The sequence below is a fragment of the Lingula anatina genome, chromosome 3 (genome assembly GCF_051362555.1).
Source record: "Lingula anatina isolate TDL-2025a chromosome 3, LinAna3.0, whole genome shotgun sequence".
Taxonomy (NCBI): domain Eukaryota; kingdom Metazoa; phylum Brachiopoda; class Lingulata; order Lingulida; family Lingulidae; genus Lingula; species Lingula anatina.
Genome location: NC_141769.1, coordinates 25,524,181 through 25,551,900, shown reverse-complemented (window position 1 = coordinate 25,551,900; position 27,720 = coordinate 25,524,181). Strand labels below are relative to the sequence as shown.

Genomic DNA, 27,720 nt, shown 5'->3' with positions numbered 1-27,720 from the left:
ATGTACATGTACTACCTCCCCTCTCTTAGACCCCATTCCCATAAATGATCGATCTATCCCTGTGGGGAGTCTCACTAGATTACTGCCAGCCTAGCTGGCCTAAACGTCTGTCCCGCCTACTAAAAGCTGAATAGGGGTAATTAACTGTGGTGCGCGCTCGGCTGACTGCAGTTTAGCGTGAACCCCCAGGGAGTTAGGTCGATCTAAATCTAAATTTCTGGATCGATCTAAATCTCTGGGAATGCACCCTTAGGGTGCAGCCTGTAAAGCCCAGAATTCAGTTTCCATTTGATGTTTGGACAAGACTTCAAAAGATTTTGTGGATATGATAGCCCAGTAGACATATATGGTTTTTGTATTGTTGTTGTTGTTTTTTTAGTGTGGACCATAGATCTAAAAAGAACATGTTCTTTAGTGAGATGATTGAAGCATAAGAGCAATGACTTCAAGGCAACCAATTGGGAAGAACAGCTACAAGACATTTGTAGCTCAGCAAAAGAAACTGCTGTCTTCCAAGTACCCATTTCTTAGTCAGAGCCAGATTTTACACAAAGTGAAATCTTTGTGGGCCAAATATGCTAAGGAAGAGAAATCGAATTATAGGTAAGATTTTTTGTAATGTAATAGTATAAACAATAAAAATAAAAATCAAGTTAACTGTATTTTATGTCAAGTTTTATCAATAAAACTGCACACTTGATTCAAATCAACAAATTTTAAAGATAAAAACCAAAACCTATCTAACATGTTGTAGAATATATAGGAGGCAGAAACATTAGATGTCTCCTGAATTTGCCTTTTTTAAATGAAAACTTAGTCATTTTCTTTCCTTTCTTTTTCAATTATTAGATAACAGCTGTCAAGGGCCAGTTAATTTTCATAACCTCAAAAGTAGCAAAGATTTGGTAAATCATTTCAACATGATTGTGCATTGCTCAAGATTTTCTTCTAGGGATAAAGGAAAACCACGCAACATCAATGTGACAGTGAGATCTACATATACTCTTGAATTTTCTACGTCTTCAAAAAAGGAAAAACCTTTGTCTAAAACTTCAGCTGAGGAACATGGTTTGGTGTCAAGAAAGTTTAACTCAGAAAATGAGGTAAAGTTTGAATATTTTGCAACAGTACTAATGTGTGAATAGGAGGAAAGATTTCACTTGAACAGTGGTTGTCATTTAAGTGTTGAAGTTTCTATTTAGATGTTACATGAATAGTATTGCTTACGTAAAATGTCGCTTAAGCCTTTACAAACAAGGATTGTGCTGTTAGTTGAAAAAGAGGTAATTTGGTGATTATTATTATTAATTATTGTATTTTGAAGGCCCATGTGTTGTGGGATAAAGACATTAATCAAAGTCCACCGGATGTTGGAGATGATGAGGAACTGCAGTTTATCAGAGGTAGTCCAACCCATACATACAAAGATGGAAGTTATATGCCTACAGATAGATTACCCATCCCTGAAATTTATGAAGAAATTCCTTGCACGCAGCAGTCGGGAATTCTAAAGAGGTGTCTGTGGTTTTTTTGAGGATTTGAATTATTTAAAAGAGCACATAATAAAAGATGTTTTATTTCGTAGAGTTATGAAATGGAATTAACTGATAATAACAGGCTCATTTAAATTGAGCAGAAACAAGAGCATTAAATTTTTTGTTACTTAACAAATAGATTTAATGTCAGGTATGTTCATATTTTTTTAGTTTTTATTTGATAATGGAAAATGTCAAAGTCTGATATTTATTTTTGAACATCCTTAGTGCTAGTAGGGATCCAGCCAAGTTGAATTGCAGCAACAGAGTAAGTTGGGGTGAAACACTAGCTACATACCACTCCAACTCGGCTTCAGCAAGCACTCGATCTAACACCAACTCACCATCAAATTTTGGGAGTGATGCAGAAAACATCGCAAGAGGTGAAGTCATAACAAGTTCACCTATAATGGAAAGTCGAATCCTACGATGCCCAGATTCTCAGGAAAGTTGTGCTTCACTTGATTTGGCTCTGGCTAATAATTATAACCAAAAAACAGCAGCATCACCTGATTTTGAAATCTGCTCACCAAATGTGATTCCACCTTCCCAAACTGAAGGTGATAGGTATTTGTTCACTGATGAAGACAAGTTTCCAGTGTTATCAAAAGCCAGTAAAACACTTGTTCAAGATATGGGCAAATGTGATGCTGAAAATGGAAACAGTAATGGAAAAACTGTAGACAGTGTAGCCAGGTCAAGAAACAATAAGCAATCTTCAAACAGTGGGGAAGGTGAAAAAGCAAGCTCTGTCACAAGATTAACAAATACGCAGAACCAGAATATAGAGAAACCTAATAGCATAAATACACCTCAAGAAGAAGAGTCCCAAGTGAAGGATGGAAAGTCAAAATCCATTAAACAGTGCGAAGCAAGTGAAAAAGAATCCTCATTTTCTGATCCCAAAAGCTCTCAAGATGACACCCAAACAAATCAAGTTATCAACAGGGACCAATGTAATGAAACCAGCATACCGTCCCCCTCAAAGTCAAAGAAAAAAAAGGGCAAGTCAAAGAAGAATTATAAAAAGAGACAAAAAGAATCATATTCGGCTGTTTCATCAGGTACCATGCAAGCTTCACAAAGTGAAGATGAACAAAAACAGGGATGCAAAAGTCAAAAGACACCTGTCACCCAAGCTCCAGAAAGGTTAGAGGAAGGAGAAGGCCAAGCGATGCTGAACAGAGATATTGGAGACCTACAGCAGAATTCAGAAAGTCTGATCATGCTCAGTGCAAAGGAAAGTCACCACAACCATGACAAGGTATCCCAGAGATCTGCTCATAAGGCCACTGTTGCCCGCATCCATGCTAGTTCGGTTTGTGCTGCCAGTCCTATACCAGTAGCCAAGGAGGAAGTCACAAAACCAGCAACAGAAGAGCATGTAAATACTGGAGAATCTAATCCATCTGCAGCTGAGTCAAGTCAAAATTCTGAACCAAACAGTTTGAGCCAAGGTGACCACACAAAGACAGCATCTACAGTGCCAATTACCCACTGCAAGAATAAGAAGAGAAAAGCAAGTCTTGCCATTATGTTTGTTGGCAAAGGTGGCAATTCAGCTCTAGTGCCATCCCCTCAAGTGCCCAGAATTTCAACAGGTGGCCCTAAAAAATGTCATATGCATCAGTTACAGTTTGATAAAGCACCGAGAAGAAAGGCATCAATTGCTAAGACACCAGTGGCCTTTGGGGGTGCTGTGGCCCTGAATGATCCTGGTCTTGTGGAAGAGGATATTGATGCAATCCGAGAATCTCAAAACATTGTTCAGAAAAATAGAAAAATGGCTGTCAGAACTGTTGCACCACAAATTCAAAGCATAGAAGAATTGAGTGTTGAGGAAACCAGCAAGACTAATCATTACCCTCACAGAAGAGGAAATAAAGTATCGGGAGCAAAAATTGTTGTGCAGATGGGTGGTCTCCACTTACAAGCAGCAGCAGTACATTCACCTGCAGAAAACAGGAAAGGAAAGAATACTGATATTTCAAGGGATGATGTTCAGGAGGCATTAGATGATAACATCAATGAGGTGGTGCCAGAATCTCAAATTGACACCGCAATCAAAGACTATGATGTAACTATAGTTGAAACTGTGAACAAACAGGTTTTTGAAGCTGATACCTCAGGAAGTGGGAATAAAGAAAATCAGCAACAGCTTGAAAATGCAGAGTCTCCAGAGATCGATTCTGCAAACCAAGATAAGGCAGCAAGTGGTGACAAATTATGTGAGCAAGTTCCAGAGGCTCTGAAGATTGCACAAAATGAGCCAGAGACTAGAGATGCATCAAAAGATGTTTATTCTCAAGAAAATAATGATAAATCTAACCCAAGTAATCCATACTTTAAAAAACAGTCTGGAAGCAAGAAAGATAAACAGCCAAAGAGAGGAAGCATGAAATCAACCAGAAGTTCTCAAAGAGCCAAAACTAGATCTCAGGTTTTACATGACACTCAGAGTCACAATAAAGTACAAAGTGAAAAAATTGAATGTAATGACAGAAAAGCTGAAATAGTGTTGGAACATAAAGCACTGTCCAAAAAGAACCAAGATGAAACTGCTGAAGACAGTGCAACAGGTACTAACAAAGGAAAAATGATGATTAATAATCTCGGAAGTCATGATGATGAGCCACGTGTATTAACAAGAAGCAAAAGAACCACCATATCAATTCCTAGTAAAGATATCCCTGAACCTGTCGGTAAGGTAAAGAAAACCAATAATGCACGGTCAGTTAACCAAAAAGGACTGACAAAAACCACAAATGAAAATTCTTTGTCATCTCCTTTGTTATCACAGTCTTCTCTACCCTTACGAAGATCTAAAAGGATGAAACAAAACGGCAAGGCATCCAGTGAAAAAACGGCATGTTTTGAAGAAGGGTTAGACAGTGAAAAAATTAGAGAGAGTTGCACAGAAAATTATTCAAGAGAGCCCGGATCTCAAGATAATTCAGTTCTTTCTGCAAATTCAGCCACTCCTTTACCATCTTACATATTCAACAAGAACAGTCAGGCAGATGTGGAAAACCTTTCCTCTGATCATATACATGCAGATGAGATGTCTACTAGAGATGGCTATATACAAGAATCTGCTGTCCATATTGCGCAATCCAATATGCTGAATTCTAGGGACACCCTACAACCTACATATAATTTATCTTCTTCATCAGTTGAAGTTATTCAAGAGACACAAGATTTATCATTAGTGAACATGGCAAGGGACATCCCACCAAGAAGCCATTCAACTGACAGAAAGGTTTCAAAGATGATGCATGATCTTGGGTTTGACACTGATGGTGATGAAGACTGTTCCAATAAGGAAAATATCATTGATGAAGAGGATTCCAAGTCGTCACAAAAACCCAAGAAAAGGGTCAAGAAAATAGCTGCTCAAAATGAAAAAGCAAAGAGTAGAGAGAGAACCCTTTCCAAACCAAGTGAAAAAGTGTCTTTGTATGATTTTGATGAATATGATGACAATGGAGACTTTAAAATGGATAGTCAGTTAAATACACCAGCCAAATCAGTTTACAGTGAAGCAAAGCAGTCTGCTGTTAACAAAAAGTCTGAAAAAAGGATAAGATCTAAAAGAAGCAACAAGAGCAATGATGAATTTGAATCTGTTTATGAACTTAATCTATCAGAGAAGGATATGGATCTCAGTGGGGTGTCTTTGCGTGATTTCTCCAAATTTGTTTCTTCTGGTGAAAAGAGTAAACGAAAGAAGGAGAAGGGGCTTATAGTCGACCTCTCAAATGGTTTTGATTTAGATTCAGATTGCAATTCTAATTTGAATCAAGAAAATTCAAAATCTAAGAGAACCAAGAAAATGAAAGGCAACAGAAAAATAAAACACCAGAATGATCTTTCTAAAAACAAAACACAGTTGAATAGGAAGCAACAAGATGATCTGCAAACCCCAAAACAAGACACTAATAGATATATGGCAAACATCGCTGTCTCTGAACTGGTAACACCCCAGTCTGCAAATAACTCAACAGAAGCTGCTTTAAGAGAAGTAATCAAAACACCACAGAAACCAAGAAAGAGCAAATCTCCTGTTCACCGTGCTGAGAAGTCCCGCTGCAGCACAAGACTTTTAAAAACTCCTACTTTGACATTTATTGGTACAGGAACACCAACCACCCCAAGATCTGTGGAGAGAAGAAAAAAGAAAAAGGCCAGGAAGTCAAGAGATAAAGATGCTGGAACATTCACAGCAATTAATTCAGAGTGTAGAGATGGTTTAGAGAAAAGTAGAATATCATATTCAACATATATGTCAGATGAAGGAAGCACAGACATGTCCAAATGTATGAAGAAGACAGACACCAAAACAAAGCCAGTGAATTGTAAGAATCCCCTCAAAAGAGAAACATGCGCAAAGTTCAACAGATCGCCAAAGAGGTCTAGGTTTGAGATATTTGAAGATCGCACTAGTCCATCTTTTACTGACATAATTCTTGGAAGAAAGAAACGGCCTTCTGTATTTTCTGATGTTGATACAGAGGCAAGTTTCCAGTTATCTGAAAGGTCAGTTGCACAAACATCTCACACAGCACCAGGTAGCCAGTCCAGTGTGGAATCTTCATTAGATGTGGTGCCCATGTTGGATACACTAGCAATAGACCTCCTTGGTGCTGACATACAATCATCACAAGATGAAATGGCTCTGCCATTGCATGATTTATCAAAGTTACCAACTCAATCAAAGCAGAAGCAAAATACTCCTGTGAGAGGTGAATACTGTAGTGTAAAAGAAAAGCCCAAAGACATTAGTAGATCTTCTGAACTTGTCGAATCTAAAAAGAAACAGTGGCATGGAAAGAAATACCCGGAGGAAACACAGTATAAGTCCAAAAGGTGTCTTGGCATGGATGAATTTGAGGGAGTAAATGATAGTCAGTCCAGCATCGATTCAGAATATAACAGCAAACAGATACAAGAACCATCCAGCTCCTGTCGTTCAATAGTGAGGATGTTTGAGGACTTATGCCGATCACAAGAAAGCACTACTGAACTTACAGAGAGTTCTACCAGGTGCAGAGACAAGAAGAAAAATAAGCAGCGTGAGGCACTGAAGACACCAGATAGTGGAGTAAAGGAGCAATCCACTAAGAACAGACCACGAAACACATCAAATGGAAAAGGTAAATGTTTATATTTTCTTGATAAAGAAAATGGATAAATCCTCTCCATTTACAAAGCATTTCTTGAAAATTGCAAAACTATTCTTGAAAAGGAACGTAATGGTCACAGTGGGTTTTCCATGGTTTTGATTGATTTTAATTTTCTTTTATTGGTTCATTTGTAGTGGGTATTTTATAGAAATGATAGATAATTATGCTTTCTTTTAGGTCTTAGTGTGGCTAGGAAACTACCCATGGGCCCAGCTGGAGATGCTAGTCAAACCTACAGCATTGCGTCATACAGTCCTGAACAGACCTTAGCTGATGATGATGATTTGCTGGAGGAAAGTGAAGAGAGATTTGTATTGCAAACCAACAGACACCTTTTCTTTACACCTTCACAGAACAAGATGGTATGTAATTAAGGATATGTTTATATTTGTTACTTGAAATTTCTGAGAAATACAAGAGCTTATTAAAAATTGGTGATGGATGCTTCTTGTATTAAGGCAAGACTATTTTTAATTTCATTAAAAAAATTATTGTATTAATCAAGTGCTAGATATAAGTTAAGCACAAAAAACCTTTTGGAAATCATTTAAGACAATATACTTTTGAACTAAAGGAAAGTATTTAGTTTAAATTATTCATATCAAGGTTGACCCTAGAGCAAATAGGATAAAAGTATTATAAGTTGATCTTTGCCATTACAGTTGAATAAAAGAACTCGAGAACAGACCAAAAATGAAGAGTCGGATGAAGAGCTAATCCAAAACCAAATTAGGATTTCCTCACAATTCACCAGTAGCTTTCAGGAGAGCCCTAAATTATCTCGCATCAAATCTAGAAGAACAAGACCAAAGACAGCAGCCCAGTCACATACCAGAATGTCACATGATGATGAAGAAGAGGATTATTTTGAACTGTTTAGGTCATTTTCTTCAGGCAAGTAAACTTTGATGAAGTTCTAAGAATAGATGATAGCCATTGAATCTGAAAGTAAATATTTTGAATCCAGTTGTAAGTTGTTATAATTTTTCACGGTATATTGGATATATGAGGATATAGTTATGTAAAGTATAACAGTAGGATAAAGTAAGAAAAATCAATACAGTATGCAGTCATAAATGTTAAAAGTACCATAAAAATTAACATTTTTAAATCTGATGTATACGTAAGTAATTTTGCTTCACAATTCTATAGGAGATAGGGAGGAAACCAGCTCTAACTGGACAGTGTGTAAGAGTATCATGGCAATGCGCAGAATAATGAGAGCTGCCAATGATGAAGTACTGGCTCTATCCACTGCTGTCATTGATGATGAGGAGGAGGATGATGACAATTTTTCATGTGGGTCTCTTCCAAGATCAGTGACTCTTAGTAGCTTGAGTGAGGTAATATTGAGTTTGTCCATCTGAATCAAGGGGATTAATTTATGCACCTTCAGTTTCATATTCAAGTTCCATTACTGTACATAATATACTTTTTTTTTTTAAATTTCACTGGTAAGATGATGTTTAATAGAAATTATAATTGTATAAAAAACGCTGAACAATTGTTTTCAGGTGACTGCAACTCCTCAGCCAAAAAGACACACCAGTAGATCAGTACAAAAAAGCAAGTCAACTACCACGAGTGGGAATTCTTCAAGGAAGAAGGACACATATGGCACCAATACTCATCCTAAGAAAGCAAAAGCACAGTCACAACCTAAACGCAAAGTGAACCAAGCAACAATCTCTGCCTTACAGTCCTTGCTTTCTTCAATGGAAACTTCCTTGGGGCTTCCAGCATCTCAGGATTTCTTGGAAACTGAGAAGCACCCTGTTCAAGAGAGTTGTCAGGAATGGCCAACATCACAGGACTCCTCTTGGGCAGAGGATTACCCTGTCTTTAATTCTTCAGTCCAAAAGAAGAAGAGAAATCAACAGGGGGAGCCAAAAAGCAGATTCAGAATGCAAAATCTAGTGGTAAGAGAAAGGAAGTGTATTTGGATTATTTGTAAATGTAGTTTTGTATTAAGGACAATCCAATAATAATCTGATACAGTTATATTATCCAATAGAAATATTTAAAACATATTTCACAAAATAAAATCTGCATATTTTTCTACCGAGCTAAATATTTGCTTGCTTTCTGGTTTCAGTCTTCTCCAGTGTCTTCTGTGAACACCTCTCAGGGCATTTTGTGTGATATGTTTGATGAAAGAACTCCATGTGATCAGAATGTGAGGCCAACAAGCAGGTATGCAGAGGCCATTCATATTTTACAGAATAAAAAAATGTAATTTAAAGCCAGCTAGTTTTTGCAGTTCATTGAAGCAGTAATGGAAATAAAATACATTTTGTGAACGCTGCAAAAAAAATGCAACTATGAATAAACAAAGTGATACCATCTAAAAACTTTTAATTTATTTCTTCTAGGCTGATTTCCAGTGGAACCAGATCTTTTAATTACAGCATTTCTGGTGACGATGAATGGGATAATTTAATATGAATGTTTATTGCTGATACCAAAGGATAAAGATTGCAAAGTTGCTTATTTAATAGAGTTATAGAAATTAATCACAGTATTGTGAACTTGCAAAAACCAGTAGCAGCAGTGTGATCTTTCACCTTTTCTGAATTTTTTTTAATCCACTACCAGTCAAATTGGGATGGGTTTTTCCTGCTGCTTTTATTATCTTCTTCAAAATAACTGCTTCCAAACCAAGTTGATTTTATAGGTTTGTTCGTGAATAAGTTTGAAATGAGCAGTTACCTTTGTTATAAATATCACAAATGTAAGAAGCATTTTTAGTCCTTTTACCACAATGTGTAAGTTTTCTTATATGAACTTTGTTTAAGGCAAATGTGACAGAAGTAGTTTATAACTTTTAATGTTTATTTGTTAGAAGTTTTATACAATTTGGTATGTTAATGTTTGTATTGTTGTGCAATTAAGTGTTCCAGTGCATTGTAGTCTTGGTTATGTTGAACAGTTCTTAGAATGTTTTTGTATTTAATAAAAATAACCATTTTTTTTCAAGTTATCAGTTTAAAAGTTATTTATTTACTTTTTTAATTTATCTGATTTTATAAAAACCGTTATCTACTTAAATAATTCTGTCATTAACTGATACTGTTCCAAAAATAAAATATATTTTAAGGGAAAAATATTCTTATAATTAATTCAAAATCAGCAATCTGTAAATGACAAAATCCATAAAGTTGGATGTTCAAGGATAATGCAATTTCACACAAAACTATATTACTGTTATTGGGTGTCGAGGAAAAGGGCCAATGTCATGATTATTTTCTTAACCACATAAACTGACTGCTAAAATTAAAGCTTATCAGCTGAACCAGTTATATTTTCGAACTTCTGTGGGAGTCTGTGTAAAAAGGGAATCCAATACACTTGTTTTCCTTGTGAGCTGGCCAATTCTGTCATATCACCATGATAATAGCTGTGGCTATGGCATAATACTACTTCTGTACAAGACGTCCCACTAAAGTGAATTATGAAGAATATTATCCTCATGCCAAACAATTATGCCACTTCAATCTGTACAATGCCACATATACCCATCCTCAATGTGAGTAACCACATAGCATTTAATAAATGCATAAAATATTCCATGTGTGTACAAAACTAAACCTAGATTCATTTCTTTGTTGATCCAAATCCTGAAAAACCCATCAGAGCTGCCATTTCAGGATCTTGGTCCATATCTAAATCGCCATCTGCTTTCCTTTTCCTGTCTTTCTTTTTCTCTTTTCTGTAAACTTTCTGCTTCTCCTCCTGCAAGATAAATTTGACCCTCAATAACAATGTTAATTTAATAGATTTTACTGCAGCTAAAATCACTAAAAGTGCCGCTTGAATACTTGAAACTAATACCATATTCTACACACATGCTTCATACATACTTATCATCTACACTACACTTTTATTAACCATTTCCATACCAGATTAAACTGAGAACATTTAAGTAAGTTTTTAAGGAATTTTTTGATTTAAAAAAATCCTATCAATGGCCTTAAATTTAAATTACAAGAAGGCTGATTTTATTGATACAAACTAAAAATAAAAATACCAACCTCTTCTTTTAATTCCTTCATTCTTTCCTCAAAGTCATACTCTTTTAATTTTTCTTCCTTTTTCTTTTTGTTTAATTCAAATCTTTTCTTTACTTGATCTAAAGATGACCTTTCAACTTTCATAGACATACCCAAATTACGCTGATCTAAAAAATAATAATGTTATTTTGACATATTTTAGTAAATTAAGCTGATCTAAAAAATAAAATGTGTAATTTTGACCTATTTAATCTATATATTGCAATGACCACTTTTCTTGATAGTAAACTAATGTGAGGTGTCATATTGAGGTATTTTATCAGGAGCTTGCCCCATGAGAGTCGTTAAAAGTAAAATGAGTTGATACACAATATATATACTCACATTTTTATCAATTTTACTACAAGCAAGAAATTATTTTGCAAAACATAATCTAAGCACTTGGCTAAAGTTTCATGTGCCAGCATGTAGGTACTAATTTTATTCAAACTCACGTTTCTTGCCATTTATATGGTCCAAAAAATTGGTGGAATCTTTTACCACACAGTCACAGACATTGCAGTAGTAGCTGGAAAAAAGACATTTCACATCAGAATGAAGAGTCAAGTTCCTAGAGTGAAAAGCCATAAAAAACATGACAGCTAAAATTACATGATACAAAATTGTTAATGGCTGATAAACAGACTTACCCTCCTTGCTGTGATGAAGGTGTTGTCTTGGTGATAACCTGGGACCTACCAAGTTTTCCTTCAAGGTCAACCTGGCAATAAAACAAAATAAATAAATAAATAAACTTCTAAAGTAAACACTGACTTAAATTATCAGAAATTCTAGATGGGCACTATTTCAGTGATTAAACCTTAAAATAGAACAAAAAGAAGTTAGGCATTTATTTGCTGAAAAGGCATTGTTGATTTTTTGCAGTGTTCATGATACATGGACTATCAGATTCTTGAAATTGGCCTATTTGGGTGTCTCTATCTATTATAACTGCCTGCTGATGGAATTGAACCCAACAGGTGATTATCCAAGTCTAAACAAGGCTGTCAACATTGCATGACATCATATGAGACAAAATAATGTGAGAGAAAATTCATGAGTTGGGGTTGATAAGGGCAAACTACCTACATGGGGAATGTCAACTTAAAAAGCAAGAAAAAAGGCAACACGCAAAATGTGGTTATTTGCATATTTATGTACTAGGCTGTTATTTGACAGAACTTAGAGAAAAGCTGAAGAAAAACATATGTGGTCTGGATAAATTGTAGGCTTTCATACATGTTGTTGCACCACACTGACTATTCTGCAATTGTTTCTGACCTTGACTCACCTACAAATTTAACTGCATTAAAATATAAAATTTTTGGCTATCTCAGATGATCTCCTTTAGCAGCTGTAATGCATTAATCCTGTGTGTGTGTGTGGGTGGGCGTGTATGTGTTGTGTGTGTTTGGAGGGGGGGGGGGTTAATTCTTTCTTCCGTAAATCTTTAACAGTGCCCACTATCCCAAATTCCATCCGTTGTATTATTTTTAAGGTGCAGTTAATATATTGTAAATGGAATTTTAATTTACCCTGTAATCTCTTGGTTTCAGTAGTTCTCTCTTCACTGGTTTGTCATCTTTTTCCGAAGGTTCTCCCAACTCCTCTTCCAGTCGCTCCCTGGCAAGGCGCTCAAACTCATCCTTGTCCCACTTCCGCCTGTGATCATCTGGTTTCTAAGAATTCATGTTAAAATCCGTGTTGACAAAATTCCATTTTAAATAACTTTTAGTACCAGCAACAAAAGTAGTATTAAGCAATAAAATACTAATATCAGTCGTATCACTATCACTATAGTAAAAGTATCACCAAATACAAGTCTTTCTTTGGAATTGAGGCGAAAATGCATGCATTTATTCCCATTACGTGTATATTTATCCACCACTAAATGACAATCAAAAAGTAATTCTTTCAAATATTGTAACAACTTCCAAAGCACATGAAGAATTTCATTGATAATTACTTATTTAAGAGGAGAATAAGAAAACAACAAAACCTCACCGTCGCTTCCATTGTTCCGGAAGTGTACAAAATATTCCATGGCGCATGACGGAAGTGGGCAATACTCAGAGCTCGAAATACGGACGACGTGGCATTACTTTCAATAACGTGTAAATATAGCGTTAAAGGTAAGTGATCAACCTGCTTTACTTAATTCTGATATAAGACGAATACTAAGTTACAGAATAACCTGTCTAGGGTTGTGCAATGGCTGCAAAACTTGGAAAAATCTCAAGTAAAACTCGTGTTCATGGATTTCACTAGTAGTACTAGTAGGGCACCTGTCTGACCTAGCTAGTTGCATCAAGTTACAGACTGCTCAATAATGTATTGTGTTAGCACATAATCATTGATTTTAACCTTAAACCTGCCAATAGCAACTCGACTGAGTAGCTGAAATCATGATCACGTCTTTATAAAAATGAAGCAAACTTGGAAAGTTAATAAAGCTGCAACAGTTGAAGTAATATTATAGTCATTGAAATGCAAAAAATATAAAGTTACGTTTGCGTATACATGTATATGCAGCATTTATCAAATTTTCAGTTTCATTTAATGTACTTTGTGAAGTAAATGCTTAAATAAGGTTAAATCCACAAAACTTAGATAGCTAAATTTAAATGTAATTTAAGTTCAGATGCTCTTTTTGTGTTTGATCAATATGTTTATGAAAAACTGCCAGCATTTTATTATTTTGAAACATTGATCCTGCTTAATTAAACAGTTACAAACATGGTCATTTAACAGATTAGCATACTGGCTTTCGACCATAGAATATTAAAAAGTATAAAAATAAAATAAAGTAGAAATAATCAAAGGTGCTAAAGACGGAGTCAGACTACTTGTATGTGTTTTTAATGTGCATTAAATTATTGAGACAAAAAGGAACAAAGTAAAATAATATTTCATGTATAGTGTTACTCATAAAACAAACATTAAAATATTTGCTGATTATACTATGTATGTTAGTCATTCAGTCGCACTTTACATAAAATAAAGTAAAAATCTGGACTTTTGTCACGTGGACAAATTTTTAAGCCCAGAATAGATTTAAATAGTGTATTTTCTATTTGTTGAACTTACTCAAACAAATTAAAAGTTTGTGAAATAAGTGTTGGATAAGCAGAACAAAGATGGGTGACAAATCTTGATGACTGGAATGAGAATCCTGACAACGTTGAATCAATGCACACATTGACCCTTTGCTAAACAATACATTTTACTCCACTTCAGTATTGATACTATTCATCTAAACTTGGTTTAGGAAATCTTGCCTGACAAGTTTGGAATTTGGTCTTCAAATATAATAATTGTGTATGTTTGAAAATGCCATTTTTGAATTGTATGAGGCAATAATTGTGTGGCTAGTAGTGAGTATATCAGTTCCTCTCACCAGTAGTACATTGCTTAAAAATAATTTGTAATTTGGGTGTGTAGGTTTCCAAGTTTCCGTCTTAAATAAAAATATAAAAGGGATTTGCTGTAATTTCTCACTAAAGAAACAATTTTTCTGTTAAATGACATCAAAACTGCCCTTGGATCTTAAAAAAAAATGCATTTTTGTACAAATATAAAAATAAATGTTCATCTAAAATAGATTTTTCAACTTCAGATATTAAGTCTGTTTGAAATCACAAAATCAATTTTATGCAGTAATGAATCCCTTTCATTTGGTGTCTTTGCAGGTGAGGGGAGGTTTGTTATGCTCAGCTAGCCACACACACAGAGTCTTCACTACCATACAGCACCATGTTACGTCTAAATGTAGCCAAACGCAAACAGGCAATTAATGTTGTCAAGGAGTTGGATGCCTTCCCAAAGGTCCCAGAAGATTATGTAGAAAAATCCTCAACAGGAGGGGGAATATCCGTCATAACATTTGCCTTCATTCTTGTCCTGATTATATCTGAGATTCGCTACTACAGTAGCTCCGACCTGAGATTCTCGTATGAAGTTGATACTGAATTTGACAAAAAACTACAGCTGAATATTGATATGACTGTTGCCATGAGGTGCAGTGCAATAGGAGCAGATATAGTCGACCAAACTGGACAGAATATTGACAGTTTTGGGTCTTTAGAAGAAGAAGATGTGCATTTTGAGCTTTCCCCCGATCAAAGAACCTATCACGAAATGCTGCAGCATGTTAACAGCTATATGAGAGATGAGTACCATGCCATTCAGGATTTCATATGGAAGACTGGTTATAGTGGAATAGGAGAGAAACCTATTAGGGAAGTTGCCCCGTCTGGGCCTAGAGACTCCTGTAGACTCCATGGCTCATTTATTCTGAATAAAGTAGCTGGGAACTTCCATGTGACTGTTGGACGGTCAGTTCCAGTAATTCCAAGAGGCCACGCCCATTTAGCAATAATGGTGGAACCCTCTGAATATAATTTCACACACAGAATTGATACATTCTCCTTTGGGACACCCACCCCAGGGGTAATAAACCCACTGGATGGAGATGAGATTGTCACCACTGATAACAGACATGTTTTTCAGTATTATATTAAGGTTGTGCCCACCACAGTACAGACTCTGCGGTCAAATATTGACACATATCAGTATGCTGTGACAATGAGAAATAGGACAATAAACCATTCAGCAGGGAGTCACGGAACCCCTGGTATTTTTGTGAAGTACGATATGTCTCCAATCAAGGTGAAGGTCACAGAAGAGAGGCGACCTATCTGGGAGTTTCTTGTTCGACTCTGTGCCATTGTTGGTGGGATATTTGCAACCTCTGGAATCATTCACAATGTCTCTGGATTTCTTGTAGATTTGATATGTTGTAGATATAAAATTGGAAAATACACTCCTGTTAAAAGAACTTTTGATAGTGCTCCACAGCAGAGTGTTCCATCTTGCAATCTGAGTACTGATGATCTAACAAACTCTGTTCCTCAAGTGTCTCTTGTGCCAGGTGGACAAGAAACATGACTTGTTGATGAAAACTTTAATTCATGATCTTGGAAATTAAAGCATGTTACTTTAAAGATTGTCAAAGTAGTAAGATTAAAGTTTTAGAATATCCAAAGAAACAGTAAGACTGGTCGGCAGATCATGCTTACGTTTTTACTTCAATGTTGGATGATTAGTTACTGAATTCTTTAATAAATGATATTAGTTGCCATTAAGTCTGAAGAGGAGAGCATTAAAAAGTTGTAGGTGTTTGGATTGGTAGAATATAATCATGCACTCTTAGTGAGAATATCTATTGACAGTTAGCTCATCTAACACATTCAGGGCAGTAGAATGAATATATATATATATTCCTTTGCTTTTCTTTTTTTTACTATTTGAAATATTATGCATCTCCTTAAAACTTGTTTACTAGGTAGTTTGTAATGCAACTATTTTATTGCTTTACAATGTTTTCAGTGTCTGTACATGGAATGTACCAAAACTTCTTTTGTATACTGTTATATCTTTGGACAAATGTCTGGCATTAAAAATCTTGTTCTGTTTGAATTTGATGTTTGTTGTTTTGTGTTCATGGGATATTCACTTTTCTGTTTGGTTACTGGAAACTTAATGGATAAATCTTTATATTAGAATTCGGGTTTTGTTATGAACCATTGCCGTCTGAGCAATCTTTTGCATGCTAATGTTCTGAAAAGAAGTAAAAGTGATTGCTTTTTACTATCCATTTTGACAAAGTATGCCAATTACAGGTACTTTTTTTTTAATTGGCTTTTAAAAGCAAAAAAAAAAAAAAATTATAATAATAATAAAAGTTCAATCTATCCAAAGAAGGAAATGCTAATTAAAGAAACTAATTGGCTACTTCAAAGCTAAAGCTGATAGTCGATGATAAGTCCCAGAATTGTAAAAGATCGAAAAATATTGACTTCTGTGTTGAGGAACCCCCATGTCCATATTATTGATTAACTACCAGCACATCGCTGTCATGTATTTAACACATTCAACTACGTTCTGTGGAGGCATTTGTTGATTGATAATTCCCATGGCAATACTCATGATGATATAATTTTTTCATTTTCTTCTTTAAATATTTATAGGAATGTATGTATTATTGATATTATGCCATTGAGATGAAAAAAAAACAGGTTTTTGGGTTCTTGGCACAGTGCCCATCCACTTATATCAAAGCATCATGAATAGTTATTTTCTTAGAAAATAATTCATTATTGATTTAAATTCTTTATCATTGATAGACATACTAGTAAGTGGTATTTTAGTGAAGCAGTGTATTTGTATTGTTAGCGTTCCAAAATTACGGTAGTGACCCAATCTTTTAATTGGGGAAAATTATCGATTTTTCAGATACGGGATTTTAGAAACATTGAAATATGTTTCTGTTTTAAAAGCATTTATTGTGCTTTTTGTATATAGAATAGAATTGTAAGGTAGCCTGCTTTTAGGTTTAGTTGCTATCACTCAAGATTTTTCTAATTTTAATTTTAATTTGTGACTTGAAAAAATACAGTTTCTGTAAAATTCACTATATTTTCCACTGAAAAGATTGAGTATTTACCATATGTCTCTTTTCAAAGTTGTCTTATTGTTTCCTTCAGTGTATGAGTGATTGATCCTACGAGGAATCTGATCAAGAGGGTTCCTTTCCAACATGTCTGACTCTGAAGAGGAATTTGCCAGTGCAGATGAAGGTGAAGAAGAAAGCACCAACTCCCAGCCTAAGAAATCCCAAGCTGGTCAGTTAGGCAAGAAAGATGAAAAGACTAAAGCAAAAGGTCCTGGTGTCCAATCGGTTGAAAGGAAAGAAAGTGCCAACCAATCAGGTTCAAGGACACAGCAATTGACAAAATCTACAGACCAGAAGCAGAAAGCAGAGTCGACTGCAAAACAAACAGCAAATTCAAAGTCATCTGTTACTGAAAAAGATGACAAGGGAAGTGTAGGACAATCAAAGGCCAACCCTGGTCAACAGCAACCTACTGGAAAGGGCAAAAAAGGTCGAAAGGGAAAAGGTGCAAAGAAAGCAGCAGGAAAAACTGATGAAACTGACAGGAATCCTGAGCCAGTTGTGGTAGAGAAACCAGAAACAACCACAGAAAAGGAGCCAGAAAAATCTGACACAGAACTTAAATCCACAACCATGGATGTGGAGTCGAAGGACAATGAAAGTGGAATGCCCCAAGAAACAACATCTCAGCCCTCAATTCCAGAACAGCCAACAGATACAGCAAAAGCAGAGGATGCTAAACCAATGGCAGATCTTACTGCAGAAACTTCATGCACTGAACCCTCTGCATCAACGGCAGGAGGAGGCGTAGAGGATAAACAGACAGATGAATCACATAGTATGAGCCCGCAAGATCGAGCTAAAAGTATATTTGACAAGTTGGCTGGGGCTACACATAAAGAAGAAAAGGATGGAGAAAAGGTAAATGCATGTTGAAAAAATGATGAGATTTACTTTTTGGTTTAAAGGGATAATAACTCTTCGTATGAAATCTGTATTTCACAATAAAAACATTGTGAGTGACTCATAAAAATATAATATATTCTGTTTTCCCACAAAAACAGCTGTTATAGCTATTATATTAATATCTGAGCTTGTCTTTAGACCACGTGACCTCCATTGATGGCTATACTATGTTAAAATCTCTTAAGAGATTTTAACAAAAAACCAAACTTTTTAGAAAAAAACCAGGGACTAACTTTGAATGTAAAAATGGATTCATTAACCATTGGTAAGTATGGGAAAATTGTTGTTTACTCCAGGAAAATTCATTTTTTGGCCGAAACAGAGAGTTATTATCACTTTAAGCACAATTAGCATTTGGAAATCTGGTATAAATATACCAGATGAATAAAATTCAATAGTTCATTCAACTAGATTTAAAAGAGTAATATACGTAGGTGGTCATATGATTAGTTTCTTCAAGAAGCTGATATTGATTGCAATGATGAACATGAAAGTACTCATGCAATTTTTTTTTTCAATTAAAAAAGACCTTATTCAGCTAAGCATCTTGCCAGTAATCTAAAGAGCAGAAAGTGTATGCCTTAAAATTATCCCATTCTTCATTAAAAACATTCTGTGGTATTAATTCTGGGCTCATACATGAGATATATTGATTGAAGGAGAAGCTAGGATCAATAGTGTACAACATGCAACTGAGGCATGGTAAAGCTGCCATTTGTTTACAGTGCATGGTTTTCCCTATAAAGAGAAAATGAAAACAACTTCCAGTTGCTCTATCATTTATTGTTATAGCTATCTATGATTTTAAAAACTTTAACCAACTTTAATTAACTTTAATTTTAAGGCATACACATGTTCTGCTATGTAGATTACTGGCAGTATATTGTCTAATATAAACTGATGATTAAAAATATTTGACTTCAACCAACATGCATTTTAGCCATTAGCAGAAATTGCATTTTCTCACATCAAACTGGCATGTATTCCTATGCTGTTTATGTCTTAAAAATTTGTCATAAAAATGCAGAGCATCACTGTCAACAGTTTCTCTGTTTCCTCCTATAAAGTCGACAAATTTGTTCTGTTTTCCCAGGGAGCCGGCAGCTGGGGCAGTTGGGGAGGATGGGGGACATCTTTGCTGTCCACAGCTTCCAAGTCAGTCTCTACATTTACCAGTCAAGTTGGTAAGAAACTATTGATTGTTTATATGGACAACTTTAAGGGCAAGCTGTATGCTCATTGATTTTTATTAATATAAAAAAGTAGTAGATTGACATATGAAATTTATTTTTAAAAGAATATTTTTAGGGAAAGCATCGTGATACATTTATAACTGTACCTTACTTTGCACCCTCTTGAATTGTATAATTGAACTGCAGCAGCCATGATTGAAAGAACTAGGCGTTAATGTTATTTCAGACTCTGTAATAGCCATTATTCATCTATTAAGCTGAAAGGCTGTAATTGTTGAATATGGATGGGGCAAGATTGGATTTGTGTGGCGGTTTTGTCACTTCAATCTGTTAGTTTGACATGATAGTTGTAACTTGATATTCTTCATTTGTGTATGAAAGATTTCAATATCTGTCATGTGCTACAAATGGCCAGTGGGGAGCTAGCTAGGGTATGCAATTCTCTGCAATATTCATTCCGTTTAATCGAAATCAGCAGCTCTTGGAAATAAAAGTTATTGACCCTAAGATTGACACCCTTGCTATGACCGGGAGAGCTGTATAGATTTTCCCAGGGAAAGATTCCTCTACGAATTTGGATGCAAAGCCAGCTGGCATTGATTTCCTTTGTAATACGAGATGTTTATATATATCCTTTGGCCTGCAGAAAATCTTTGCTTACCATTATTAGACTGTTCCCCATTTAATAACAATGGTATGTCAGACACTGTTAAATAATTTAGATCTATGTGCTGGTCATCATAATTCCAAGGGTGCTTTCCCAGAGATTTAGATCGATCTAAAGATTAAGTTTTAGATCGACCTAACTCCCTTGGGGTTCAGGCTAAATTGCAGTCAGCCGAGCGGACACCATAGTTAATAACCCCCTTACAGCTTTTAGTAGGCGGGACAGACGCTTAAGCCGGCCAAGCTGACAGTAATCTAGTGAGACTCCCCACAGGGATAGATCGATCTAAAAATCTATGGAAATGGGGTGTAAGGTTCATCTTAAAATGGTATCAGTTTGTCACACTTGAACTTTTTATTGATAACTGCTGAGTATATATTAACCTTACATGGCAAATTTATCTCACAGTGAGACTGGAAGTGGGTTCAATAAAATTACATTAGCGGGCCAGTTTCAGACATTCTCAAGTTATGAATAATTTGTTAGATAGTATCAGAAAAGTTAAAGGTTCTTAAAGTGCAAACCCCACTTAAATCCCAACTCCAGGGAAATAAAATGAAAATAAATGCAGTTATATTGTGTGCAATTTATGACAGTAAAGTGCTCACTCTTCATCATGATTTTGATAATGTGGCATTGGATTAAATAGAATGGTAGTTAATTATGGCAGGAACAGATCCAGGATTATTTGAAGGGGAGGGGTCCTTTTTTTAATTTTATTATTTTTTTAATGACAGGCCTCTTGGCATGGGGTTAGGGGACTGCTGAAGGGCACTGCTTCAGCAGACTGCTGAAGAGGAAAGTGCTGGTGTGATTTTTTTCAGATATTGAAGGGGGGATTCAAGACCCCCCTGACACCCCCTAAACCTGCCACTGTTATGGTAATGACAATGATATTAATGATATAAGTACTTTATGGTGTGTGTTGGTGGGGTGCATACTTACGTACATGTGTGCATGTGTCTGTATTTCATACATATGTTTCAGGTGAAGGTTTCAGCACTGTGTTAGAGACAGTAGAAGCTTCCCTTGGAGCCCCATCACCAGAAGAGCTTGCAAATATAGAGAAAGCTGAAGAAGCCGTGAAGGAGGGAGAAGGGGAGGAAGGAAACAAACAAAGTGCAGATGAAAGCAAGCAGCCAGAAAATAAAGACCAGAGAGCAGCAGAAAAATCTACAGATGATAAAGGTAGTTAATGAAGATATATTCTTTTTATTTGTATAAAAATTATGTTATATGTCAGATGTTGCATGAATAAGTTACAGGGAATTTAATTTGTGACTTTGGTGGAAGTTCTTATTTTTTATCAGCCTTGGCAGATCAGTCTTCTGAGATACAGTAGTTTGTCATAATTATAAATACCAAGGTGAACAATTTATTGTTCAGTCTTAGAAAGGACTCTGTAGACTCTGCCTATAATGTTTCCCAAATGCAATTAATTTGATCATTTTGCAATTATACCAAAGCCAGACATTTCCTGATGTTTTTCATCTCTTTAGGAGGTTAATGGAAAGGCCTTGTTCAATATTCCATGCTCTTTTATTGATCATAGCTGAGAAGATGTTATCCAAATGAAAATGAAGTCAGAATTTTATTGTAAAGTCAGAAATTCTGACCTTATCAGTTCGGAGATAAATTATATAATTTGTTTTATGTCTTGAAGATTAATTTAACATATTGTATTTTTGATATAATTATTTATTTACACTCTGTTTGTTTACATTGACGGTTTCCTCAGAACTTGCTTGAGACAATGACCTTTATTAATGACATAAGGCAACATTTTTATAGGCACAGAAGATACGGCAGAAAAGCCTGTCACTGAGAGTTCCCAAGAGGCACCACCAGAACAAGATGGTTCACCTTCTGAGGCTGAAGGTGGAGCAGGGGGGCTTGGAGGGTGGTTTTCCTCAATTGGGAAGGTTACCAAAAAGTTAGAAGATACAGTAAGTAAAAAGGAGGTTTGTTTACTAATACGTGAGAAAAGAAAATTGTGATGAAATGATGTATTTGTCTGCAATTGTGTGTTGTCAGGGGTCGATTTAGGAAGATGGTCAGATTTTCAAATTTACATTGATGGGTATCTAATTTTTTTCTGTCGGAAGACGGTCAAAAATGGAGGATGGATCAACAAAGATAATTTGGAAGAATGTCAGAAAATATCTATGGATCTGCCTATGGTTGTAGTTTAATATTACTATTCCTATAAAGTTATAATAGTAACACATGTAATTTGCTTGGGCTTTACAGTTATACAGTTTGAACTGATATTATTTTGATAATTTTTTATCATTGCCTTAAAATTTTGTTAACATTTTGTGGTTCTTTTTTATGAAAGGGCAAAAATATTATGACTGGTGGCTTAGATGTGCTGGAGAGCATTGGGAAGAAAACTATGGATGTTATTTCTGAGAAAGACCCAGGATTTGCCCATACAAAAGGATTATTCAAGGATAAAGGATCGAAACCTAATTTATCCCAGGTAGGAGACATGTGTGACTTTTTAATTGCATTTTACTTGGGGATGAGTGTTTATCATTATTATTATTATTATTATTATTATTATTATTTCAAATGCCTTGTGACAAGATTCCCTAAGCCATTGGAAAGTAATTTATTTCAGTTGAATGTCATATTGCTGGTCAACGTAATTTAAATATGCAATCACTCATTTGCCCATAGGAGAATTATATCAATTTTTAGTGTAAACTTTTGGAAAATGTGTGTGGTGGGGGGTGTTTTCCCAGTCAAATGACTAAATGTTTCTTAACTCCTCTGTTATTTATGTTTCAACATGTATGTTGCAGATGCTGAGAGAGGCTAAAGAAGAAGCTGAAGAAAAGGCCAAGATGGAAGAGGAGCATAAAGAGGCACAGAAAGCACACTTTGGAACATTGTTTGATGAACACCAAGGTATTTGGTCAAACTGTTTTTTAATGCTTTGGCTATCACAGTTGAATTTTGTTTTGTCATAATTCAGTATAAGAGATTTATTTTATATTCAGTCATAAGTGGAATTAAGTATATTCTCAGTGTAATGCCTTTTAATAATTGAAAAAATTCTCTGAAGGTCTAGCGAGGCTGGAAGCTCTAGAAATGTTGTCCAATCAGAGTGAGGCAAAGGTGCAAGGGACACTGGGAAGTCTGACAGAGGATCAACTGCAGAGCATCAAGCTGGAACTAGTGATGATAAAGGAGGCATTCCAGCTGGAGGATCTTGATGAGCCTGAAGGTTTGTCTGGCTTGCTGTATTGTCATGTGTTGTTTTAATTGTAAACATTGATTAGAAAAAGACATATTCATGCAGTGCATTAATACAAAAGTACACTATCACAGATAGAGGAAACAACTTTGTTTACAACATGTGGCAGTGAAATTGAAGGAAAACAAGAACAGGAAGATAAATATAATCCCCTCAAAGTCAACCATTAATTTATAGCAAATAATGCTGAAAGCTAATTTTAGCTCTGACAATATTTAGAAGACATGACGTTAAATGGTCTTGTTTTCAGATGATGAGATGGACCATAATTTTGCTAAGCTGATGACGGAGCACTTGCTTGTCGTACATGCAGGCACTACACCTGATAAACTTAATAAGGTAAGTACACCAGACTCTTTTATCTACATTAAAATTTCAGGCAGACTTGGTGCATGCATCAAACAGATGATTCATGATATTTTCACCTTGACAGACGGGTCATGGTGTTTTTGTGTTATGAACTAGCAATTGTGAATTAAAGCTGTGTAAGATGAAATGTAAAGGGTCCAGTAGCTGAACGTACCATAAATAATGCTATTTTCCCACTGTCACTAATATTCCTGTTTCTTATCTAATATATGTTAGTTTGTACATTTGTTTTGTGTTGCTGTGCACTGATAGCATTTTGCATTGAAGACAAAAGAAAATATGTTTGACCAATTTCACTTTGGTGATTTTTACCAACAAACAATTTCCAAGTCATTTATCCTCATAAAATATTTATTGATAATTGTAATAAACCCACATTTTAATCCTAAGGTTGAAAATAAATTAATGGTTACTAAAAGAAGAAAATGTGACTTTTGGAGAGCATGGTGTATGGATTCTTCTGAAAGCTTGGCGTTATCATGTAAATTGAATTTTGTTGTTCATCCTGTATGTTATATGGATATTTTATAATAACTATTTAAATGTTATTCGAATAGGGAGAACTCTTCATGGTAAGTTCCTATAAGTGTCACCTGCACGGGTTGAATATTGGTTTTCATAATTTGAAGTCTTGAATAGATAGATAAAAATTCTGGGTATAATATCTGAAATGGGTGAATCAAGGTGTAAGGATCTTTGGGGTATATTATGAATTTTTCAAATATTGTTAAGTGAAATTACATAATTTTTATTAATGTTGAGTGCATTATTGATGTTAAAGTGAGATTGATTTTATTGTGTCTTTTCTTATCCTGAGGTTGTGGATTCTTGTTTTACTGTCTGAGATAATCTGATCTTTTATTTCCAATATTAAAATGTATTTAGGTTCACTTTAGATTGTGTGAGGGATAAGGATTAATGTTATGTGTTTAACTTATGAATTTTAAATCCCTGTAAATTTGAAATTTATACTAAGCTTATAATGTCAAAAAAGTTGTTTACAAATTCAAAAATATAATTTTCTGCTGATCATAATGGCTGTATCTTAATTCACCTCAAAAATAGATGAAAACTTAATTTTGAATATAATTTGTATGGTCATTGCTCTCTTATAATATAACATTCAGTCAAATGTGTTGGCTTTAATAGACAATATTCTGTCCATGTTGATTAAGCCTTCTTTATATTGATTTACAGTGTAGTCTGCTGGCTTAAATCCATACAAAATCATCTATTTTTTGTTCCATTTTTAATATTTTTAATATATATATCTACACATTTCATTTAGAATTGTACAGCAAATTATAAATGCAGTTAGCTTGTTATTATTTGATTGATTGATACCAAAAAATCTAACAAGAACTGCTAAAATGTGATTGAGTATAAAATTCATGCAGAGACTTTAAAAGTAGTTAGCTTTTGTTTTCATTATTCCACTGCCAAGTAATTTATTTTAATCCAGGTTCAGAGCAAAATAAGAGAATATTTAAAGGACTCCAAGGAAGAGCAAGAAAGTGGAAGCAAGCAAAATGCCAAGGTTGGTATGCAGATATTTCAGGACTTATATCATTGACAGAATTATGGTAAAAATCTTGAAGTACTTGAATGTGCTATTGAAGGGTGGATACCTCAACAGATAATTACAAATAATAAATACCATGTTTAAACATTATTTACAAAATGATCTTATTTTTCTTAAATACCTGGACCCTAATTTCTCATATGGAGAAATTATGGCATTTTGGCTGAAAAAAGTTCATTTTCATTTACAAGTTTTTCTGGACCATCAAACCAGCTTTCTGTACAATTTATGCAGCATTTTTAATTTTTATTTATTTATTTTTCTTTGCAGGATTTGCATCGCAGTGCTATCCAGTCCCTAGCAGAGCTGACATCTGCTGCAGTAGGTCAGTTCCACAAGGCAGGAGAACTTTTACTTCTGCAACAAGATGATGGAGCCAACTTTGCAGACAGGGCCAGCAGTTTGGCAAAGTAAGTTGGAGGACAATTGTTTTTTTACTAAAAGTTACCTTTTTGTGAACTGTTTATCTGCTTGCCTTACTGTCTGTCAATAAAGCTTGTTTGAAGAAATATATATTTGAGTAATTTATAAAATCGGTTATGTATAATAAGCTAATTTTAGACTTATTTGTTTTATTTGATTGGAAATGATACTTATCCATCATTGCTTTAAAAAAGCTCTTATATAAAATTTCTTTCATTTTCAGTTTAACTCGAGTGCTGTGTACAGAAGTAGGAATCATCTCAAATAAGTTTACCCAGTGTATGAATGCAGTTGCTGTGAGTAGCAAACTGTTGCAGTAATCAGAAACACAGAGTCTTACATAAAACTTTGTTGATCATCAATTTTTGTTGTTTAATTAAATACGATTCATTAAAATTATTTATATGAAAAGACTGGTAATTTTTGATCATGTTTGATCTGTTTATGACCTAATGCAAACAGAATAATTTTATTGCTCTTGGACTTGTAATAAAGCTTTAAATTGTTGTCTTACAGTTTCATTTATGTTTTGAGTGTCAATCTGTACAACTTTCTTCTCAATCCAGGCTAACTCTGAAGATCCAGACTCAATCAACCCTTTGATTACCAATGTGTACTTGGAGGTTTGTTTTTCTTTTAAAATTGTTCCACTAAATTACAATATTATATTTTTTTTAAAGAGAAAGCACCAGCTTGAGACTGTTTACCTTGGGGTAAATAAGTACACGTGAATAGTAGTAAGCTTAGAAGTGCAATTAATTAATCATAAGATTGCAAGTGAAGTTGGTTCAGACTGGCATTTCAACATAAACAGATTATAATAAGGGAAAACATATGCTCAATAATTGAAAAAAATTGATGATAAACAGAAGCTACCTTCTTAAAGATGTTTAAAGTAAGGTAAATGATTTTTTTTTTTTTTTTTTTTTTTTTTTTTTTTTTTTTTTTTTTTTTTGACTGTCATTTGTTTTATTTGCTATTTCAGGCTGGAAATAGTGCCACCTACATACAAGATGCCTTCCAACTTCTGCTTCCAGTGATGCAAATGGCTGCCCTTCAAAGTCATGCTAACAGAGATTAAAACATGTTTGAAAATAGCAACTTGTACACAAGTGAAAATTTGCAAACTTCATAAAAACTCATTCTCTAACATATTCCACCTCCTTAATGTGAAGCCATTTTAGTACTACTGGAGTCCACAGATACCAATTTTTGTGTACTAGATTTCTTGCTGTGCGTTTTCAACAAGATTCCGTTTGTGTAATTACGAGGAAAAAGTAGAATTATTAAGTTAACTTGAGATGGTTTGGGATCACCTCTGAGTGTAAATATAGGGCCAAGTGTATTGAAATTATGGTACTTATTACATAAATGTGAAATGATGTGAGACTTGTGATAGATGTACAACTAATATTCCAGTAGTACAAATTATGAAGTGATAAAAGCAGCACTAGATTTATTTGAAATGAAAAGATAGTGTATAGTGTATTTTATTCATATATGATAAAATAGATATATGGTGCTAGTAGAATTGTATATTAACAAAAATTTTTAATGAAGTTGTAGTATATTTATTGGCCAATAAAGGTTTTAGTTCAGCAATTTTGGAGAATTGCCTTGTTACATTTTAGTTTGATACAAGTACATACAATATGACTTTGCCATGATCAGAGATGAAAGTTGACTTTTTCATTAAATCTGAAGTTATGCAGTTTTGTTTGGGGGGTCCAGAGGGCATAAATACAACGCCCAAATATCTGGATTTCGGGAGACTCCTCTGTACAGGATACTTACAACACCAAGAAAACGGTTTACACCACACTAAAACTGAATATGAAGAAAATAATTACAAGGAGAAATCGAATCGAATGTAAGCAGTTTCCACAGCAGACGACATCCTTAAACCTCCCCATGTTCCCCAAATACTGCCACCATTTATACAATAAATTACATGTATGAGTATCCAAACAAATTTTTGCTATACAACTATATTTAGATAAGTTGGCAAAATATGTTTGTCTCAAAAGCAAATACGTA

General features: G+C 34.8%; 4 protein-coding genes across 5 annotated transcripts; 3 read left to right on the top strand and 1 right to left on the bottom strand.

The window, feature by feature from the left end:
- The first annotated feature begins 384 nt into the window (after positions 1 to 384).
- Positions 385 to 9,515, top strand: LOC106150626 (uncharacterized). Its single transcript, XM_087009136.1, has 10 exons — positions 385 to 603; positions 953 to 1,103; positions 1,325 to 1,515; positions 1,764 to 6,688; positions 6,896 to 7,080; positions 7,381 to 7,612; positions 7,871 to 8,061; positions 8,233 to 8,637; positions 8,814 to 8,911; positions 9,091 to 9,515. Exons 1-10 carry the CDS (start codon positions 440 to 442, stop codon positions 9,161 to 9,163), a joined length of 6,615 nt encoding a protein of 2,204 aa, XP_086865262.1. The 5' UTR covers positions 385 to 439; the 3' UTR covers positions 9,164 to 9,515.
- Positions 9,516 to 9,695: 180 nt separating this feature from the next.
- LOC106150631 (zinc finger matrin-type protein 2) lies at positions 9,696 to 12,934 on the bottom strand. The gene is made up of 6 exons (XM_013523538.3): positions 12,772 to 12,934; positions 12,303 to 12,446; positions 11,418 to 11,488; positions 11,223 to 11,296; positions 10,750 to 10,895; positions 9,696 to 10,450 (listed from the first exon to the last, which is right to left on the bottom strand). Exons 1-6 carry the CDS (start codon positions 12,781 to 12,783, stop codon positions 10,313 to 10,315), a joined length of 585 nt encoding a protein of 194 aa, XP_013378992.1. The 5' UTR covers positions 12,784 to 12,934; the 3' UTR covers positions 9,696 to 10,312.
- Positions 12,802 to 27,285, top strand: LOC106150627 (protein FAM114A2). 2 transcript variants are annotated; one of them, XM_013523532.3, is made up of 15 exons: positions 12,802 to 12,899; positions 17,313 to 18,142; positions 19,281 to 19,371; positions 21,035 to 21,235; positions 21,839 to 21,993; positions 22,386 to 22,529; positions 22,855 to 22,960; positions 23,118 to 23,279; positions 23,560 to 23,648; positions 24,236 to 24,250; positions 25,141 to 25,215; positions 25,531 to 25,670; positions 25,907 to 25,979; positions 26,250 to 26,306; positions 26,669 to 27,285. In XM_013523532.3, the coding sequence occupies exons 2-15, from the start codon at positions 17,366 to 17,368 to the stop codon at positions 26,762 to 26,764; spliced, it is 2,181 nt and encodes a 726-aa protein (XP_013378986.2). In that variant the 5' UTR covers positions 12,802 to 12,899; positions 17,313 to 17,365; the 3' UTR covers positions 26,765 to 27,285. The 2 variants fall into 2 exon arrangements, with proteins under 2 accessions (XP_013378986.2, XP_023931122.2); XM_024075354.2 differs by lacking the exon at positions 24,236 to 24,250.
- LOC106174698 (endoplasmic reticulum-Golgi intermediate compartment protein 2) lies at positions 14,521 to 15,714 on the top strand. The gene has a single exon (XM_024075357.2). The coding sequence runs from the start codon at positions 14,521 to 14,523 to the stop codon at positions 15,712 to 15,714; it is 1,194 nt and encodes a 397-aa protein (XP_023931125.2).
- Positions 27,286 to 27,720: the final 435 nt, after the last annotated feature.